We start from the raw sequence: 22,210 nt of genomic DNA, 5'->3' as shown, positions 1-22,210 counted from the left end.
CTTGCCCTCTTTTTTTGGCTTTATCCTATCCTCTGCTGGTTTTATTTCTCGAGTTTTATTCTTTTTTTTTTTTTTTAACCAAACCAATTTTGTTCTTAGATTTTCATATTTATTTGAAATATGTTTTGTTTTTTTAAATTATGGTTATTTGCCCTGTTTTATAAACAGACTCCTCCTCCCTCGGTGCCATCAGATGTTTATATTGTATTCTTAGATTTTGTGCATTTAGGTGCTAACTTTGTAAGCGTGGAATACAAATAACAAGCACAGTGACACCCTGATTAACCTAGATCAGGTGGGAGCAGCTACGCACGAGGGGTTCCTAAAAGCTCCAGTCATTTTGAGGGGGAATCTCAATAACCTGCTCATCTAATTTATGAAAATAAAGCGTTTATGTGCAAGTACTCCTGCTTTAAACCTGATGTTGGGTGCACAATAAGTTTCACTCAGGAATAAGCGAAAAGAAAAGAAAAAGAAGCCTGCAATGTGACAACAATGGCTTGTGGCTCTATGGCTTTGCCTTCCCATTTCCTAAGACAAGTCATGACACCAGTTCCTTCCAAAAACTGGCCCTTATGTTTCCAGCTGGCCTGTGCTGAAACTGGTTTCTTCTGTGGAACACAGTGATCCTCTAATTTCCTTCATTCTAAAGATGGAACAGTATTAAGGTATGCTCATCTATTTAATGATATGTTACTCTAAGTGGGTATACATGGCAGTAATTGGGGATGGGGGAAGAGCAATCATCCCTTTTCTTACATGACAAATCCTACAGATTCTTGAAATTTCACCTTGACAGATGAAACGTGTTATAAAACTCCAGAACTGACTCGCACATTTCACATTGCCTCCATATATGGTAGGAGCCTGCTGTTGTGTTAATCTGCAATAGAATATCAATGTTGCACATTTCACATGATATAGGCATTTGCTGCTGGACAATAAAAGGGTTTATCCATTCACTCTGAGGGAAGCCATTGTGACAGACATAGGTCTTTCTTTTGAAGGTTCAGTCCTCAAAAGATGACAGACCACTTGCAATATTTTCTTTTTAACCACCCACAGCAATCTAGTTTAATTACCGGCATTCAAATACAAAATGTCTTTCAGTGTCCTCTTTGTAGCAGAAGTTACAGTGTAACAATAAGATCTTTGGGTTGCCAGTGTGCAGCCACTCTGAGCGTTCCAGTTCGCATCTGCTCAGTTTATAAGTGAAAAAAAAAAAAAATCTTCCATGCTTGGTTGCCATTTAGTAAAAAGGAACAAAAAGCTCTGGTTGCGTTCTTGCAGTGGATATCATCAGACAATAGGCTAACAATGCCATCACATAATATCCAATAAAATCAGCTACAGAAAGCCCCGAGCTATGCATCCTGCTCTCTCTGATCAGACATGGGGAGGGCAATTTGGAAGTTGCCCATGGAATCTGCAGCCCTGTTCCCTTTAAGCTGTGTGCGTGAACACAGGTCATGCATGCCATGCACGCAGCAAAACATAGCGTGCACAAGAAATCCTGACATTATTTGCATTATGGCTTATAGTGCACAAATGTGAACTTGGTATAAGCAGAAGTTTTTGTGCATGCAATCTTTCAAAAATTTGAGGGAACATTGGTCTGCAACTTATTTTCCAAGGGAAAATTTACACAGTTTTCCCTTGAAAATGTGGGCCAACATGCACAATGCAGAAACAAAATACCATCATAATTTGCACCTGCACTGAAGCAGGTGCAGAGTATGCTCAGTGATTTGAAAATGCAATTGCCATGTATACTTTCTCTCCCCTGACCTAACCCTACCCACTTGTTCCTGAATATGGAAGTGGGGTCAATGGGGCAATAATCAAATCAACTAATCAAATGCGAGTAAATGCATTTACCTGCTTAAAAAGATTTGACTATTGGCCCCACTCCCAAATATATATATGTAAAAATCTGCTTTGCAGTACTAAAACACACATCCCTGAGCTGGCAGTCACAGAGCAGACACATACAAGCAAACCAGAAGATTTCCTCAAGGGTGCCCCAGAGCCACACTGTCATCAGAGGCACTTTAATTTCAACACAAGACTCAAGATAGAAATCAAAATATTAAGCATGACAGAGGGGGAAAAGCTCAATGATTCTGCAGCAGCCACTTATATATGAAAGCAATATCTGCCATCTGTTGCAAATAGATAAAATCAAAATAAATAATTTGGAAAAATAAAATTAATGCTTTAATAGCTCTGCTACCTTTCCATGATCAAATTATCTATATTAACTTAAGAACAAACAGTACCTTTCTATTTGCACATTTACAGTGCTTACTAGAGAGTGACTACAAATGTCATTCTTCAATATGCCATAATGCCAACATCTACATCTGCCCAGATGTCAGTTATTGCTTCTTAACAAAATCAGATGAAAACTCATTCATGTCTTTGATGTTCAATCAACATTACTAAACAAAAGTTTACCTACATTACAGCATATACAGATAGGTTTCTTTTCTATTCATTCATGCACAGTGCTACAAGTACTACAAAAACACTCCCAAAGATGAGTATGTGGAAAGTGCAAATGTCCAGACAAAATGACACAGGTACACAATGCAGGGCCGTAAATGCTGCTGATATACACCAACGGAAAATACTGTCAAAGCCAAGAGGTGGCTGAATATGTGACTTTGTTGGGTATCTGCAGTGGACGCATGGCAGACAGTGGATTGCATTTGTGAAATGGGGGGGATGGTGGGGCATGATGACTGAAGCTAACTGGGAAGGAGCGTGTTCTTTGTGGTTCTGATTTTCAACAAGCTGCCTTCTACCAGTTAAGGAAGAAAGAGGTGTCGCAGCATGAATAGCTGACGGTGTGTTGGAAATTAATTAGACCCATGAATTGTGCTTCCTCTTACGCTATTTAATGCCCCACCCCTTCCCTTTCTTTCTACAAAATGCTATGTGGAGAGAGTTGCAGCATTGAGTATTCTGGCAATATACATCCAGCTTTGCAATCTGATTTGGAACTTCTCTGTCACCTTTCCCCTTCACCAGTTAAAAAAAATTTTTCACTAGTTAGTCTGGCTTCTTTACATTTTAACAAAAAAGCCCATGTAACATTCGAATTAGACATTTAAAAAATAAAAAGTAGTCAATTATTATAGTACACTTTGTAGGTACATTTGCAAAGATGGCCCTGCATCCATGCCTTGTTCAACATGATGCTCCAGGGGTAAGAACCTCATACAATTCTTACTCCTACCTAGGAACAGGAGTGCTTCAAAGCTGCATTCCATCAGCAGTAAGTGAAAATGGAAAATGTCTTTCTCCTCTCTTCATTATACATATATTTATTTATATACTTATTTATATGTATATATATATATATATATATGTATGTATATATATATATATATATACACACACACACACACACACACACACATTTACTACATCTGATAATTCTTTAGAAGCCCTTTATGTGGCAGTAGGCTTCCAGAGATGAGAACAAAATGTACAGGAGCCAAAGGAGGGTAAAGAGGGCTGTTGTAAGAAGCTTGGCAGTCCGTGGCCCACCCAACTCACCACCGATTTCCGGCCTCCGCCGGTACAGCAGCACTCCCACATTTATGAAAGCAAAAATGGTAAAGAGAGTAACGGAGAAAGCTAGTGTGCCAGGCTGAACGTTGAACTTCTCTCCGTGAGCTGCATGGTAGATGGCGGCAATGGACCAGGCCACACCGATCCCCAGGAAAACATTCACAGCATTGCTGCCAGTGACGTTACCTATCGAGGCATCTGCATATTGATCCTGTGTGGCTGCCACTTTGCTTGCAAATGTATCTGCAAAGTACAAAGCAAAGCAAGAAAAAAAAATCAATAAGAAGGTAATTAAGCAGCTTAAGAACTGAACATTTGCTCTATTGCCTGTTTGTCATATGAATCAGTAAAATGTAGCAAAGGGAGCTAGTAAATGGAGGATTTTTTTTGTCTCATCTGGTTAGCCAATTTGGCTATCTCTAGGGCTTCTCTTCCATCCACTAGCCACAACAATTTTATTCGGCTTACAATTCTATAATGTCTTAAACAAGGCTGTATTTAGAGTATTGTATACAGTTTTAGTTTTTCAGTATGGAAGGAGGAGAGGCAAAATTTGAATTAGCAATTAAACACACTTTTAAAATGGAAAACAGTATTTGGCAAGCAGGGAATCCAGGGCAGCTAGGAATATTTACTTTGGACAGGAAGAAATTAGAAGGTGATTTAGTTACCACTTGATGTTGTTTGAGATAAGTCAGTTTTAGCATATGTACAAAAGAACTGCCAAGACAATTGACGGGAGTGTGTAATTTCTAAACGCAGATAGGCGTTTGTACCAATCCAACTGGACAGCTAGCAGAAAATTTAAGTGAGCAAAAAGGCCAGAACATGCATCCATTGTGGCCAACTGCATGAAGAGTTCCTGTTTTTCTTTTGGCAGTTGCCACCAATAGGCTCATCTTAGGAAGCACAGAACAGATAAAGGGCAGATTCTGAGCTGGGCAAGGAATGCCCAAGATTGCTGGGTAAAATTTCACTGGCCATCTTAAGCACATTTTCAGCCCTAGCAACTTGGGGCCGAAAATTCTCCCTAAATCTAGCTCTGCAAAATTTGACTAATCAGGGAAGTCATAAGCCTGCCCCGTGAATGTCTCTGCAACCTCCCATTTTTTGACCTGTTAAATTTAGCTGCCTTGTGAACTTAGATGCATTTAGTCATTTAGGGTCTGATTTACTATTTATTTTTATTAATTTTATTTAAATTCTTTTAATATACCGATGCTCAAGACGAGGTCTTACCGTACCGGTTTTACAATGGAACTAGGGGAAAACCAATTAACAACAATATAGAAGGTAAAGTTACATTGAACAGGGAGCATAAACATGGGCATAGGAGGAAAAGACAGATTCAAACCTAAAACAACTGGAGAGAGCTAGAATAATAGTGAGACATATGACGATTATAAGGTTGCTGAAATTGGCTGGGGATTTATCTTAGGTAGAGCATAACATTTCCAAAGGAGGGGAGAGCAGGGGAGGTAATGGGGGGGGGGGGGGGGGGGGGGGCGGAGAGGGGGGAAATAGGGAAAGGGTAGGTAGGTGGGAGATACTAAGGCTTTTCTCTCATTCTGTATCTATGGGAAAAATGCTTAGTAAATGAGGCCCTTAGAGAGGAAGCAAAGGTTTAACTTCCTATCTCTTTAAGGGGGTCATTTTCTAAACATTTTTCCTATAGACACAAAATGGGAGAAAACCTTTAGTGAATGACCCCCTAAGTTAGTTTGACTTTAAAAAAAAAGACAAAAAACATTTTATTTATAGACAAGACACACAAGGCAAAGTTTTGCAATAAATAATACATCAACAGTTTAACAAATACTAGGAAGCTTATCTAAATCCTGGTGGAGGCCACATCTATACTCGCAATACATCACCAATTCCAATATTTCCCCCACACTACTTTGTATTGTGGAGTTTTCCATTTCAAAGCAAAAGTTATATGCTCGAGCACAGTCAGTTCTGAAATTACATTTTTCCTCCCCTCATGCAACAAATGAGACACCAAACATTTGTCATTCTTAGAAAAATCCTGGTCCTCCCACTTAAGAAAGAATGATTTTAATTTTAACAAGAACAGGTTATGGAATCCACATGATGAGGATATATATCTCTTTAGCCATGGGCACAGTTCCTAATCAACTAAAACTTGCAATCATCAAACCCCTACTGAAAAAACCAACTGCATCACTTACGGACCCAGCCAGCTTCAGACCCATTGCAAACCTGCCCCTGATCTCCAAACTGATGGAAAAAGCCGTAAATAAACAACTTTCCGAATATCTCGAGGAGCACAACATTCTTTCCCCTGCTCAATATGGTTTTCGAAAATCACAAAGCACAGAGTCACTTTTGCTTTCTCTCACTGATAACTTACTTTTGAACCTGGAGAAAAAACAGTCATTCTTACTGGTCCTATTAGACCTATCCTCAGCGTTCGACACGGTAAATCACTCACAACTCCTAGAACAACTATCAAACATAGGAATAAAAGGCACAGCTCTCAGTTGGTTCAAATCATTCCTATCAAACAGGTTTTACAAGGTCAGAATTAATAACAAGGAATCTGACCCCATCCTATCAGACCAAGGCGTACCTCAAGGTTCTTCCCTCTCTCCCACCCTGTTCAACGTCTACCTCCTCCCCCTCTGCCATCTGCTATCACAACTCAAACTTACTCATTACCTCTATGCAGATGACATCCAGATCCTCATCCCCATCACAGAATCTATTCAAAAAACCTTCGCCTACTGGGAGAATTGTCTTCAACCAATTAAACAACTACTCTCCAGCCTGAACCTGATTCTCAACTCCAGCAAAACAGAGTTGCTACTGATTTCACACAACCCGAACACCCACACACCTAGCCTGACACAAACCACATCTGTAAACATGGAGCTCTCTGCTGACGTCAGGAATCTAGGAGCATGGCTTGACAACCAACTTAACCTAAAAAAATTCATAAACACAACCACCAGGGATTGCTTCTTTAAACTACAGGTCCTAAAGAAACTAAAGCCACTTCTTCACTTCAATGACTTTCGCTTCGTTCTTCAATCCATTATTTTTTTGAAACTTGATTACTGCAACTCAATCTTACTTGGCCTCCCCTCCAACAGCATCAAACCCCTACAGATAGTACAAAATGCCGCAGCCAGAATCCTAACTAACACTAAGAGAAGAGACCATATTACCCCCATATTGAGCAACCTCCACTGGCTACCCATCAAACAGAGAATCCTATATAAAACACTAACCATCATTCATAAAGCAATTCATAACGTCGCACCTATTTCTCTACAAACCCAACTTCGTCTACACTTATCTTCCAGACCCATCAGAAGCGCCTACAAAGGCACATTAGCCGCAGCTCCTGCCAAATCAACACTAAGAAAAAGAGCACTCTCCACTGCGGGACCACACCAATGGAATGCGCTCCCACCAGACCTACGACTCGAACCCAATCTACCAGAGTTCAAAAAAAGGTTAAAAACCTGGCTCTTCAGGCAAGCGTTCCAATTCCCAGAGTGTAACTAGGCACCTCCTCCTGACTTTCAAATCCAACCACTGCAGGGTGTCACTAACACCTTGACACTTAATTTCATACCGTACTTGCTTATTCGCATGTCTATTTAACAGTCATTATTCACCTTTATATAACCGTTTACTGCAGACCATATTCGCTACTAAAGTTCCTTGTGAAAAGGTGAACACACACATACTATTCAATACACGAATAAGGTTATTTGTTATTTGTTAAATTTGTGAAATATTATTGTTACTTTCAATGTTCCTTGTAATAATGTTCAATGGTTGATTGTTATTGTTCAATGTTCTATGTAAAAAAACCCAGGTCTAACCTCCCAGACCAGGGCAACCTTTTCGTTACTTGTAAACCGGATTGATTTGTATTGCATACAGGAATTCCAGTATATGAAAATTAAAAATAAATAAATAAATAAATATATATCTCCTTGGATCATTTTTAAGGAAATATTGATTAATATAAAGGATGAATAGAGCTTAGTAAGTACAGCTGTACATTAATGGTCAGATTTTAAATGCCCGGCACATGTAAATTCCGGCCTTTATGCGCGTAGCCGGGCCTTATGCACGCCGGGCCAATTTTCCAAGAGGCCCGGCCACGCGCGTAAAGGCCTGTATGTGCTCAAGTGCCAGGCCTCTTGGAAGGGACGGACCTGAGGGCATGTTCTGGGCAGGGAAGGACGGGGCAGGGGGGCGGGGCGGGCCGGGACAGCGAACAATGGCAACTTACTTCAGCTCAGAATGTGTCGCCGCGTGCAATTTGCATTAATGTTTCTCCCCCTTGTGCGTGCTGCACGCAAATGCGCGCATGGATTACAAAATCTGGCGTGCATGTGCGCGTGGTCCAACGATTTTATAACATGCACGCTCTGGCGTGCGCATGAAATAAATTCGGTGCATCCACGTACGCACGCCAGGAAGCGCGCGCACATGGACACATGCGCGCACCTTTCAAAATTTACCCATAAGGCAGTGGCTCATGATCTGCTGGAATTTTTTCAAAATCACAGGAGCAATCTTAAAATAAAACCATATCACATCACAATTTCTAGAATTGTTAAGGATCAAAGGAGGTAATATTCAGTGAGTCATGAGTGGACAAGTTATTTGGTTAAAGTTAGCCAGATAACTTGCCCCAAATATTCAGCGGGTTAAATGTCCCACTGAATAAACTCACCTAAAGTTATCTGGCTACCTTTAGGTCAAGATGGTGAGACGGAAATGCTAAGAGAAATTAGGGAAGCTAACCAAATTTGTAGTGCGGTAATAATGGCCGACATTACCTGGGAAGAGGGCCCTCTATAACCTTTCTATAAATCCATCTGTTTTTATTTTTAAATTAATTTGGAATCTCTAGCATTTAAAATGACATTTTTCAAGAGATCTTCATATTAGAAGAAACCAACCAGTATGTATTATCATTCTGTAAGCATTTTAGAATAATCTATTCTCATACTCAGCTCATTTCCTATTGAAAATAAACTAATACTTTTCATTGCAATTTATAATCACACAACATTTGATTTGTGACACATACAGTAATAAGACGTTTATTTGAAATTAATCATCCAAATAAACTTTACAAACATTTTCTGCCTACTACTGCCAGAAAAGGGGTTGATTTTAAAAGGAGTGCACATGGGCGTCCATGAACGATCGGTTGCCAGCACGCACACATTTACATGCCGATTTTATAACATACGTGCACCAACGCACGCGTGTTATTAAAAACTCATAGCCGCGCGCATGGACATGCTGGATTTTTAAATCTGCACATGCATGTGTGGGCACAGGGAGGCCGAATTTTAGAATATTATGAGCAGCGACACAATCGAGCCTCCCCCAGTACCCTCCCAGTCCGCTCCAATTAAGGAACGGACTGGGAGGGAACTTCCTTACCCCTTGCCTAAACTTCCTTCCCTTTCCCCTTTCCCCTCTCCACCCCAACCCCTAACACCTACCTAGCTACCCTAAAATTGTTTTTTTTTCTACTTACTGCTCCTCCCGAGCAGAAGTAGTTTCCGCACGCCGGCCAGCTATTGGCACGCGCTTCTCCGGTTGCCAGCACATGCTTCTCTGCTCTGCTCCTCGGCCCGCCCCTTTTTTAGGCCTGGCACTTGTGCGCGTAGCGGGGTTTACGCACGTGTCTGGGCCTGTTTTAAAATGTGTGCAGCACACGCAAGACCCAGCCACGCGCGTAAACTCTGCTTTATAAACGCATGGATCTTTGAAAATCCACCCTTTAGTTCTTCCAACAAGCAGGATATGAAGTAACCAACTTCAATTTAGCTTAATACATCACATAGTTATCCTATAGGAATTTTGGTTATTTTCCTTTGGTTTCTTGTTGAGATTGTTGAGGAATTCTCAATTCCTCATTATTATCAGAGAATACATCCTCCTCTACAATATAGCTAATGTTTCCACTGGGCTTATTAATAAAACATCATTGTCTTCGGATTGATCAATTTCATTTTCTTCTGAGAATGTCTCTCTTTCATCAAAGTAGGCTACAGGAATTTGTAAAAGTTTTAAATGATCTTTATGCACCATCTTGATAAAACCTGTTCTTTTTTTTTGCATTTGAATCGAATTTTCTCCAGAGTGAACCCTCTTAATTACAAATAACTATTTTCCCCATAGATCTTCAATCTTGTGCCTCTTAATGACACCCTTCTTCCACAGAAGCACCCTATATCTCACCTGTAGAAGCTATTCTTTTACTCCTCTGTCATAGCACTTCTTGCTTGTATCACTCTTCCTGGAGTTTACTCTAGTGGCTATTTCCCATGCCAGTTTTAACTCGTCATCGTGATCTCAGTGTTATAAACTTTATGAAACTACATTGGTCCCTTCTTCAGATGTCAGATCAGAGACATTCACATCTAAAAACTAGACTTACATTGTCTTAATAGCTTACATACAATACTTTTGGATGATACTTACTACAAATCCAATAAAAACTAATCACAGCCTGCCAAGAATACAGTTTACCCCAAAAGACAAATCTGCCATACCAAAACAACATTAACTCCCAGGATTCAAACGATAACAACCCTACCCAGGAAAGAGCAGCACTGCAAATATTACATCATACCCTATTAGACCAATGCACCTCGTTTGAAAACAGAACCCGATGGACTGTTATAGACCCCTACACAGAAACTATACACTAGCAGAATCCCTTCACTTAGTCACACTTACAAAACATAGATAGACCCTTACCAAGGACAGAATAAGGGACTAACAAACAACTCAAGAAATATAAATCATCAATCATAAAAGTAAAACCATACTAATAAAAAGAATACATATTTCAAAACAACTAATGAATAGAACATTCAGTATTTAAAACTTCATAACAATGTTTATAAATTTCCCAAAACATTAATATAATATTTCAAAACAGCAGACACATCAGATAACATCCAATAATAAAACTAATAAGGATTAAAAAGTCTACCGCTCTCCATAGCTGGGACTTTTCAAATTCCAGCTAACCTGATATGTTGTGGATTGGGGGCAGAGGCTGCACAAACTTTATCTTCTCTCTCTCACACACATACACACAGGTTTTCACCCCTCACCCCCCACCCACAGGCTCTCACCCACATATCCATAATCTCTCTCTCACACATACACACACACACACACACACACACACACACACACACAGAGTCTCCCCCCTCCCACACCCAAGTTCTCATCCACAGACAGGCTCTGGTGTGGTCTACAGGCCTCCAAATCAGCCAGAAGAACTAGATAAAGATCTGATCAAAGACATTCAAAGGTAGGAAGGAAAGGTGACGTGTTGCTTGTTGGAGATTTTAATCTACTTGATGTGGATTGGAATATCCATGCTGCCAAATCTGCAAGATATAGAGAGATTGTAGATGCTCTTCAAGGAGCTATGCTCAGACAAATGGTGATGGAATCCACAAGAGGACGAATTCTTTTGGATCTCATATTCATAAATGGAAACAGTCTCTTAAATATCTTGGCAGTGCCCACCTGGGCCCAGTGATGATCAGATGTTATGGCTGGACATAACAGTCAAAAAGGAGGGAAGTCATAGGAGGATCAATGTCCTGGATTTCAAAAACACAAGCTTTAGTAAAATGGCTACATACCTTGAGGAAGACTGAGAGGAAATGGGTGAAGTGACAACTGTATGTTGAATGAAAACCGATGTGATGTTTTTCTAAATGAATGTCGGTATACAAAGCTACGTAAATAAATAAATAAGTGAAACCAAAAGTGGGCCAAATTAAAAGGAGCTATAACAAAGGCAACAAACATTTATGTAAAAGAGTAAGAAATAAAGCAAACTAATCTGGATCTCCATGGCAGTAGCTGAGAAAATTAAGGCAAAAAGATCAGCATTCAAAAAGTATAAGGGAACTGAACAAGAGGAACACAGGCAAGAATATCATGCAAAGCTAAAAGAAATGAGGAATGAAATTAGGATGGAGAAAGCTCGAGTGGAAGAAAAGATCACTAAAGAGGTAAAGTGTGGTGATAAAACATTTTTCAGATATATCAGAGAAAAGAGGAAAACCAGACGCATTGCAAGATTGAAAGGAGACCAGGAACAAGGGGTGGAGAAAGATGAAAAAATAGCAGAAGTATTTAACAATTACTTCAGTTTTCATCAAGGAAGACATTGGAGAAGGAACACTGTATTTGGTGAGGATTTGTCTGTGCTTTGCATTTGTGAAAAAAATGAGGTATTCCACAATGTAATTTCTGTGTAGCAATGTACAGCAGCCTGATTTGTTCTGTTTTCCTAATAGGATGTGTGTTGGTGTTTTAGGGCCCAGGCAGTGGGGGATTTTCCTCTGATAATGTGTTACTGTACTGTTTGATGGTGTTGGTGCTGCAGGAATAGGCAGGACATAGTGTGACTGTTCAAAATAAATTTTACTTGGATTCTTCAGAATGACATAAATGTCCAATCACAGACAACTGCTCCACTTCACATCTGTGTTCCAACTGGGTATTTACAAGATGGACTCTCCCACAGTCCTCTGTGTATGTATCCCTGGTACTACCATCTGGGAGGCTGCTTACCTCTTCCTGCTCTGAGCGGGCAAGTGTCTCAGCCTGGCACAGAAATCCCAGATGGCAGGATCCCCAAAGGCCGAAAAATTGTACCTGAATTCCAACAGTCTTGGTCTTTCCCAGTCTCTGTTCTGTGTTGTGGATTTCCAAAATGATTCTGCTTCTTCTGCTCAAGCTCTTCTGACTGTGACTTCTCTTGAGGAGGGTCTGATGTTACTCAGGAACCTAGCTATTACAGCCCATCTCCCAGCGTGAGGAGGGGTGGTGCTAAACTTCCTTACAGCCAAAAAGAGAAAAAACACTTTCACAGTCCCAGCTGTTCCTCTGAAGGTGAAAACAGTCACTGCAACCCTTTCACTGGACTGGAGAAGGGCTCTCAAATCCTCTGCTCCCTGGCCTCCGAATCTAGGGCATCTCTTTCACCAGGGCTGAACCAGGGTCTCACCCTCAGTGAAACATCCAAAACTAGCCCAAGTTCAAACAGAAGTCTATTCTCAAAACTGGAGGGAAAGAAGAGTGGCCTGGGAGCTTTATGACTGGAGGCGCCCACTCAGCATGAGCTGATTAGGAAGCAGGCGCGGCACCTGCAGCTATTGTCTATACTCCCCCCCCCCCCCCCCCCCCCCCCCCCACACACACACACACACAATCAATAACTAAAGTCACATCAAGACTGATTTGTTACACTTGTAAAGAAAGACAAGTTTCTAAATCTCAAATGACTTTTTTCTTAATAGATTTTTCGTAATGTAATCTATGCCTCAATTACATGGCAACTATCATAACCCAATGAAAAGGAGCAAAAAGACCCATGAACATTTCTTGAGACAGAGTCAGAGACTTGGTAATGCCTTATATTCTCTGGTTTCCTTAGGAGAAACATGGGTTTTCCTTGAGACACATCTGACAAGGGATTTACATTATCTAGAAAACATGCTAGCCTCTCTTCTATCCCTTACAACTGAAAATGGCTATAATTCGTATTCCAATTCTCTGCAATCTATCATAGCGAAAGAGAAAACCAATGAATGTGTCACATCAATAATCACCAAAAACAAATTACTTATGCTTTTTCTTTTCCAGTTTCAGCAATATTAATTTAAATAATTTAATTAAGACACTCATACTCCTACTTCAATTATTGTTCAACAAAAACAGTTAATAAATATAAACTGACATTTATGCAATAAATTTACCAAAGACTGCTGAATTATTCCAATTTCTGCAAATTTAGGATTTTAATAATTGTATTTAGACAGCTGCTTTGCTTCCTAATATACCCTGTTTATGGAAACACTTTTCAGTGCTTAGATGTGCCAGTGTTCTAATGGGTATTCTGAATACTAAATAAGGATAATGACACTGTAACACTATTTCATCCACCTGGCACAAAGAGCAATGAGGTAATGCAAGAGTACAACAATTTATATATATTTATAACATTTGCTACAAATAAAACGTCATTTTCTATCAGAAACTTTCATGCTCATGTTTTAAAATGCTAACGTTATTTCTCCTTTCACTAATTCATTTATAATATTTTTACAGGGTCAAAATTAGTTGTTTTATATTGGCCTTCTTTATAGTATTGTACTAAGCCAATGCAAGTATTTAAAAAAAATGCTTACTTTGTCAAACACCAAATGTACTTTGAATTAGTGGGACAGAGATCACCTAATCCACTGTCATAGTTAAAAATGGAGATTTTTGATGCATGCATTGCAACTGTGCATTTGCTATATTGTACAATCAATATTCTTTGGATGTCCCAAGGAAATAGTAGGAAATCCACTGTAGTTTAACAGAAAACCAAAGGAGTGCACTTGCTGGTACACTTTAGACTATCAGGCTAACACTAATAAGAAAAGAACATTTGTAATAAGTCTTTTTAGAAGTTGTTGGCAGTATTAAATAAGCCTTGTTGGCATTTTGTGACCTGACAATTCCTTTACTTCAGACTGAAGTACTAAAGTGCACAGAGTTGTGCAAAGACTGTTTAGTGTCTCCTGTGTCTCCTGTTCCAGCGCCTCCTGCTCCTTCGTCTCTCCATTCCTGGTAGTACCCTTCAAACTGATCTCACGGTACTGACCTTTGCCTGTTCTCTGTGATTGCTGCCTGACCTGACCTCTGCCTGGAATTCTGACTACTCTCTGATTGCTGCCTGACCTGACCTCTGCCTGGAACTCTGATTACTCTTGACTGTCACTTGGAACTTGATCTTCTGCTTGACCTGACTACGCCCGGATTGACCTCGGTTACCAACCCTGCCTGGTTAACCATTCTTGACTGATACTCTGGCCTTGATTCTCGCTATACACTTGGACACTCTCTTCCGGCCTCCTGCGACCTCTGGACTTCCCTGTCTGAACACCGACTGCGCACCCTTGTTCGTGGTGGGCACTCCTTTGAACTTTCTCTCTCGGAGACCCTGCGAGGCCCTCAGAAGACCAGGCGGCCCGGGAACCAAGGGCTCAATCTGAGGGAACCCCGGGTTGCTATTGGCGAAGCTCTAGCTAGCCTTTGTCTCCTCCTGTGCTCCGCCTCCAGGTGGCATGAGCTCTCTGGGTCTGACTGGAAGGCCGTACCAATCCTGCACCAGGCCAAGGGTCCACTCCAAGTGCAACATTTGTGATTTCACACATACTTTTGTGATTTTATATGTGCTTTTGTACATGCAAAAGAAGAATTCTTGGGGTGCAGTTGGGCCTGAGTTCTGATATACACGCATACTTTTGATTTTTAAAGCCAAGCCAGGAGCAAGTGTACTCCAAGAATTTTCAAAATGAAAGTATGCATGCACTTTCACTTTGAAAATCTGTGGAAAGTCCCATGTTTGAAACTATCCTCCCTGATTGCAACATTTTTTAATTTGTTTCGCAAATAGAAATTTTTGGCACATAGTTGTTACGTCGGGCCGGTTGCGGGACAGTCCTGCAAAAACTACTCATCTGACTATAATTTAGCTGGATAAAAAGAGGCGTTTCAGGGGTGTTCCAGGGCGGGGCTGAGATATCCAGCTAACCCAGCCCAATATTGGGTATATAGCCGGATGACTTTAGACATGCTACAGAGCAGATCGAATCTTATCCGGCTTTGCATGGCCAGATAATGTGCTACTTCACCGGGTATCTTTGAAAGTTATCCAGCTAAGTAGCACTGTCATAACCAATCCAAAATAAATGAAATAATAGGACAAATGGGCCAATCCCCTTCCTCCCTGTAAAATATTATATATAAAGGCTCTGTCGAGTTGTACTATCATCACCTCCAAACCAATTTTATTCCTTTGAAAATCCCTGGTATTTTTACCTGGGCCCCCTGTCCTGCTTTTCAATACTGTACGATCGGCTGACCCCCCTCTCCCTTCCATCCACCTGCCCATAATGATAAGTTGCACCGGCCCCCCTTCTCCTTTCCCCCCAATCCTTCCCATCCCCCCTGATACCTTATTTTTGCTAGCCGGGAGCGAGAGACCCTCTGCCCTGCTCCCAGCGCCTCAAACTCTCCTCTGACAGAGACAGCACTGGAAGCACAAGCCTGAACCATGCAAGAGCTGCACCACAAATGAGAAATGAACCAAACCTGAGAAAACACCAGTGAGAGAAGGGCAGGTGGCCAGTCTGGTTTTCGGAACATCCACAATGAATACATACAAATACTTCTCATGCATATTAAAAATTGCTGTGACACCAGCATTTATCTTTTATTCTGATACCTTTTAAGTTTTATTTTTTCTAATTTTCATTTGACTTGCTTAATTTGGCATTATGTAACTAGGTATACATGAGCTTGCATTTTAGCCTACTTTCTGAAATTGTGATGTCTGTGTGTGTAATATAACTTTTGTGTCTGGTACCCTATCCACACCAAATTTTTAGAGCAAGTGCAGGGGAAACACAAGTATTCTTGACAGGGGTGAGTTTATTTATTTGATTTATATTCCACCATATTTTAGCCACTTCAAAGTGGATTGCATTGAGGTATTTTTTTAAATCCAATAAAGTAGGCTCTATTAGTTCTGGGGGGGGGGGGGGGGGGGGGGAGAATTTCTTTTATATTTTAATATAACTTTGGTTACTAAGCACACCAGTTTAAGAAACACAGGGGCAGGCTGTGAAAATCTGAGCTCTTAGAATACTATTATGATGTAGGAATTTCATATTTCACAAACTTATTGTTATTATAAATTCAGGCCTCAATATTCAAAAGAATCCATTTAGGTATGTTAGTCGAATAAGCCCTTATTTGGCATTGCTTAGCTGGATAAGTTCTATCTGGCTGAGTTAGACCTGAACTTAATCGGGTATGAATATCACTACTTATCTGGCTGCCAGATTCAATAAGGCTTTTCTCACTTTTTGTGTCTATGGGAAAAACCCTTCGTGAATCAGGTTCTAAGTTAGCTGGATAAATAGCACTGTCCTGATCTGCACACTGCTCACCTACAACTTATCTAGCTAAGTGGCAGCCTCTGAAAGCAGCCATATATTCAGTGGCTATGTAGTATTTCAATATCTGGCTCCTCTGTACTCAACAAAACAATAATATATGAGGGCAAAATATACTTGGCTTAAAATAAAAAGATGGCAATATCAATTAGGCTGATTAGTTACCAACAAATTGCATATATTGTGCTATAAGTAGAAACAGAAAAAAGACATTTGAGTCTCTATTAATTGGCATAAAAAGTGAAATAGATAGAGCAGGTGAGGACATTGTGTTATGGCTTCACTGGTTTTCTAATTAATCCTTCAGGAATAAACAGTAGAAATAGAAACCTTTAGGGATCTAAAGTCTTACCAGAGATATAACTACATTTGGAATGGAAAACAGAACCAGGCCTACCAATAACAGATTCAAAATGAATAATGCATATTTAATTACAAAACTAAAATGATATTTTGGTCTTATTTATTGCGTAATCTTATATTCTATCTTTTCTGACTTAGACGCAAGATGGTTTACAGAATTTCGCAATAACCGTTCTATTTCATATAAAAACTGCATACACCTTGTAACAAATATACCTGAAAATGTAAAACAATGCCAGATAAAACAAACATAGATTCTGGTCGCCTAGACTATCTTTCCTATCCAATGAATTCTTTGCTACACCTAAAAATATCAGAGACCAAAACACAAAATATTCGGGTTTTGAGAAGTTGCAAAAGCTTGGTTATGCGCTATGCTTTTAAAAATTGTTAGCCTTGGTGAGTGGTTATCAAATCTAATCCTGGAGGTCCCCAAACAAGGCTGATTTTCAGGATGCACATAATGAAAATTTAGAGCCAGCTTTTGAGGTGTGCAAACTGTGTGGCCACACAGGGAGACATGCTTGAGGGAGCATCCTACCCAATTATGTTCTATTCAAGCTTCACAAACAGTTCTGCGCATGTCTAAGGAATTTTGAGCATTTCAAAACTCATTGATAGAGCCTGTTGTGTCTGTGGACACTTGGGCCAAGGCAAGATTGACTCTATCTGCAGGAAGGAGCCCAAAAGGTTCTTGTTGTCGGCAGGTGGGCCCAGGTGAAGCAGAAACTAGTTCAGGACATTCATCTATACCAGCCCACATTCCTCTCAGGTTGAGCCTTTGAGTGCCTGGGCTGGCAGGACTTAGGAACAGTCTATGCTGATGACAGGTAAGTGATTCAGGGCCAGGCTAGGGTTGAAGGCAGGCAGCAGTCAGAAGTGTCAAGGATCCAGGCAGAGGTCAGAGGTAGGTGCAGTCAAGCATATTCAGAATCCAGGCAGAGGTCAACCCAGGTATCCGTTTGAGGAAGAGGAGGAGGAATGGAAAGGGCTAGAACAGGCAGACAAGAAGGTTGGAACAAACTGGGCAAATGAAGACTTGGATAACAAGGACAAAGACCGGACCAAGCTGAGACAAAGACTTGAACAAGCAGAACAAGCAGGAATGAGGACTGGAACAAGAAGGAACGAGGACTGAAATAGCTGAAAAGCAACATGCACTATGCTGAGTAGTGGGACCTGTTGCTGAGGCAAGGAAGGGCTGTCAATGAGGTCATTAAATAGGACCCAGATTGCTGACATCATCTTCGAGTGTCATGGCCTTTTTCCAAGGTGGGCCCATTGGGAGTGCACATGCTTAAGGAGGCTGCAGGGACGTGGCAGTATCCTGCTGCATGATGTAGAAGAGAGATGGTGTTGAGGTGAGTAGTGTGGCTTGGGGTGCCCCCCCCCCTTAGGCCCGCTCCCTGAGGCCTTGGGTTTAGGTTTCATTGGATACTGGTGGTGGAAGTACTTTAGTAGATTGGGGTCCTGTATATTAGATGATGGTTCCCATGAATTTTCTTCTGGTCCATAGTTCCCTCAGGAGAACAAATATTCTATTCGCTTGCCTCTCTGGCAGGAATCCAGAATTTCTTGGACTTAGTATATTGTGTCTCCATCTAGGATAACTTTCTGGGGTTCAGGCAATGCTCTGGAAGGCCAAGAAAATACTACTGGTTTGAGCAGGGGAATGTGAAACACATTGTGGATTTTCAAGGCTGTATAGTAGGCCACTTAGATATGAACTAGTAAATTATGAACTAGTGATTATGATAAAATCTCTAAAAGGACTATCAAAATAGTCAGGCTGAGCTGGAACAGGAAAGGGTTCCAAATTCTCATTTTTCTGGGGTTTGTCTTAATTTGTAAAATCTGCACAATGATTTGCATTGTTGAAGTGGTGACTGTGTGTTGCGTCTGTCGGTCTCAGACGGCTTCGACCTCTGTGCCTCACCTTTCTTCCTTCTCTCTCCTCAAGCCTTGGGAAGATGGCTGCTGCTGCGTCCTCATGCCACTCTCTCCAGCGTCCCCGGAATGGCAACAGCGACGGTGTTCGCCATGATTTTCCTGAGGGCCTCCTAGGGTGCGCACGTGCACGCCACCCACATCTTTATCCACGTCATGGCGGGAACTTCGGGGGCGTCCCCTCTAAGTGATGTCATCACATCCTGGTATTTAGCCTGCCCTTTGTTTGCTAACAAACTGAGTTAGCAAACAAAGGGCAGGAAGCTCTCTCTCTGCCTTTCGGGGTAATTCGTTGCTAACCTGGGTACCCGCTCCTCAGGGGCCCTTATGCTTTATTTCAGGTACCTATCTGGGATATCGGGTACTCGCTTCTTGAGGGCCTGCTCTCCCTACTCTGGTGCCTACTACTGAACTACTTCTGCCTGCCAGGATCTTCATCAATACAGCTACCTACGTCAGTGAGTACTAACCCTGTCAGTCTGTCTCACCTTCAGCTTCAGCGCTGGGAGTCTTCATCCGGGACCTTCCTCGGCTACCCTGCATTGCCTATCATCTACTCGAGTGTGGGACTGGTCTCTCCTCTGCTGAGGACCCCTGGACTACTTCTACTGGGTTACCTCATTGCTGTCCACTCCCCAGACAGTACCATCAAGTTGTATAATAAATACAAATTCTCTGTGTCTGCGTGTATAGAGTCTAGCCTAGTACTGCGGTTCCTCAAGGGGCTCCTCACGGGGCTCCTTGAGTACTGTGGCTATCACCGCAGTACTCAAGAATCCACTCCAACACCTCAAAACTATAACAGATTGCTAACTCCATGAATTCGGCTCAGCTCACCGCTCTGCAGGCCATTCCTGGTCTGGCCCAGCGAATCTCTGAACATCAGAATTTGTTAGACAACTTGACTGTTGCCTTTGATCGGTTACACGCACAGTTGAATGCACCGACTACCTCAGGTAGAGAAGTTACACCGCCAGAAGTCACGGTCAAGTCTACAGTGCCTCTATCTGCTCTGACATGCTTTGCAGGTGAAGTTTGGAAATGTAGATAATTAATTAATCAAAGTTGCATGCACTTTTCTCTGCAACCTAACCATTTCCTTACAGCATATGCCAAGACCACCTATATTCTTTCGTATCTGGACGGAAGAGCGCTGGCTTGGGCCTCACCGCTGTGGGAGCACAATGACCCTATCCTGAATGACCTTTCTGGGTTTCTTGAACTGTTCAAATCAGTATTTGATGACCACGCCCGGTACTCGACAGCAGGATCAAGTTTGATTCATCTAGAACAAGGTAATAAACCTTTACTAGACTTCGTCATTGAATTTAAGACGTTGGCTTCTGAATTACATTGGGACCCTAGGTGCCTGAAAACCCTCTTCTTTGAAGGCCTGAACTCCCGGTTGAAAGATGAGCTGGTGACTCGTGAGATGCCTGAAACCTTAGCAGAACTGATGAAGTTGGCAGCAAAAATTGATCGCCGACTTCGTGACAAGGTTCAAGAGGTCAAGAGTCCCAGAAGACCACTTCAGGGAAAGACTTGTGTCAAGTCTGTACCCAGGCCTACACACCCAGGACCTGTTGCTGGCGAAAAGAACCAATGCAATTGGGCCGTAGTCTTTTGACTTCTAAAGAGAGACGATTCCGAGACCTAAGTCCTGTGGGAAGACTCTTTTTAGGTCTAACTGCAACCTCTCTTCCACTCTCTCTTCCAGTATCTTTAATCTGGAATACCAGACCCTTGCCTTAGTGGACTCTGGGGAAGGGGGAAATTTCATTTTGAAACGTCTAGTAGAACATTTGCGGATCCCTACCACTACCATGACGTCTCCATTACTTTTGTCCTCTATTCATGGAGAGCCCTTACCGGGTGAAGTAACCCTGCTTAAAGAACCAGTGAGTTTACGTACCGGTGCTCTTCATACAGAGACTATTTCCTTCTTTGTGCTAGAGAAGGCCATGCACCCTTTGGTACTTGGGCTACCGTGGCTGCAGAAACATATGCCACAATTCAACTGGGCTACTTTGGAGCTTTCACGTTGGGGTCCAGATTGTCATGGCAAATGCTTGATAGAAGTCTCTCCAATACCCTGCATGCCAACTACCCCATTGTTGCCTGGGTTGCCGCCTCGATATGCATCTTATCAAGATGTATTCTCAAAAGAAGCTGTTGATGTCTTGCCTCCACACAGATCTACGACTGCGCAATTAATTTGAAGCCAAATACAGAACCTTTACCACCGTTACCACTTCCACTTTCTGTGTCATCTCCGGCAGCTCAATCTACTGCCAAAGATATACAGCAGCTCTGGAGAAAGACTAAAGAGATGCTCCAAAAAGCAGGACAAAGAGCAAAGAAAGGCTATGACGCTCACCGTTGCAAGGCTCCTGAATTCCAGCCTGGTGATAAAGTGTGGCTGTCTAACAAACATCTAAGACTTAAGCTTCCATCTGCTCGATTTGCTCCATGCTTTTTCGGACCCTTTTCAATTCTCCGACGATTGGGCTCACTCACCTATAGTCTGAAACTTCCTCCAGCTATGAAGATTCATAATGCATTCCATGTTTCGCTGCTGAAACCGCTTGTTTTTAGCGGGTTTTCCACCAAAACACCTGAACCTACTCCTGTTGATGCAGAAGAAGACATCGAGTACAAGGTTGATGCCATCCTTGATGTAAGAAAGAGAGGCAGAGTTTGGGAATACCTCCTGTCATGGGAGGGATACGGACCAGAAGAAAACTCTTGGGAACAATTAGCTAATATCATGGACAAAGAGATGCTTCATCAGTTTCATCGATCGCATCCTCGAAAACCTAGACCAGGTAGGGGGTCTGGAGGGGGCCCTTTGAAGGGGGGTACTGTTGCATCTGTCAGTCTCAGATGGCTTTGACCTCTGTGCCTCACCTTTCTTCCTTCTCTCTCCTCAAGCCTTGGGAAGATGGCTGCTGCCGCATCTTCATGCCACTCTCTCCAGCGTCCCCAGAACGGCAACGGTGAAGGTGTTCGCCATGATTTTCCTGAGGGCCTCCTAGGGTGCGTGCACGCATGCACGCCACCCACATCTTTATCCACGTCATGGCAGGAACCTCGGGGGTGTCCTCTCCGAGTGACATCATCACATCCTGGTATTTAGCCTGCCCTTCGTTTGCTAACAAACTGAGTTAGCAAGGATTGGACTGCCTTCGGTCTAAGCTGCTCTGCCGCTTCCTAGCTGCCGCAGGAAGCTCTCTCTCTGCCCTTCGGGGTAATTCATTGCTAACCTGGAT

The 22,210-nt window shown here is 41.9% G+C and overlaps 1 protein-coding gene across 6 annotated transcripts in view; it reads right to left on the bottom strand.

Annotated features, from left to right (window-relative positions):
- Positions 1-31: 31 nt before the first annotated feature.
- The window catches only part of SLC8A1 (solute carrier family 8 member A1), a 1,139,344-nt gene continuing 1,117,165 nt past the window's right edge, over positions 32-22,210 (bottom strand). For all 6 annotated transcript variants that reach the window (XM_029594343.1, XM_029594342.1, XM_029594340.1 and 3 more), the window contains one exon: positions 32-3,822. In XM_029594343.1, the coding sequence (XP_029450203.1) occupies positions 3,446-3,822 (377 nt within the window). In that variant the 3' untranslated portion in view covers positions 32-3,445. The remainder of the gene's footprint in view (positions 3,823-22,210) is intronic.

Source organism: Rhinatrema bivittatum, chromosome 3 (assembly GCF_901001135.1).
Source record: "Rhinatrema bivittatum chromosome 3, aRhiBiv1.1, whole genome shotgun sequence".
Classification (NCBI taxonomy): domain Eukaryota; kingdom Metazoa; phylum Chordata; class Amphibia; order Gymnophiona; family Rhinatrematidae; genus Rhinatrema; species Rhinatrema bivittatum.
This window is presented reverse-complemented; position numbering and strand designations above follow the sequence as displayed.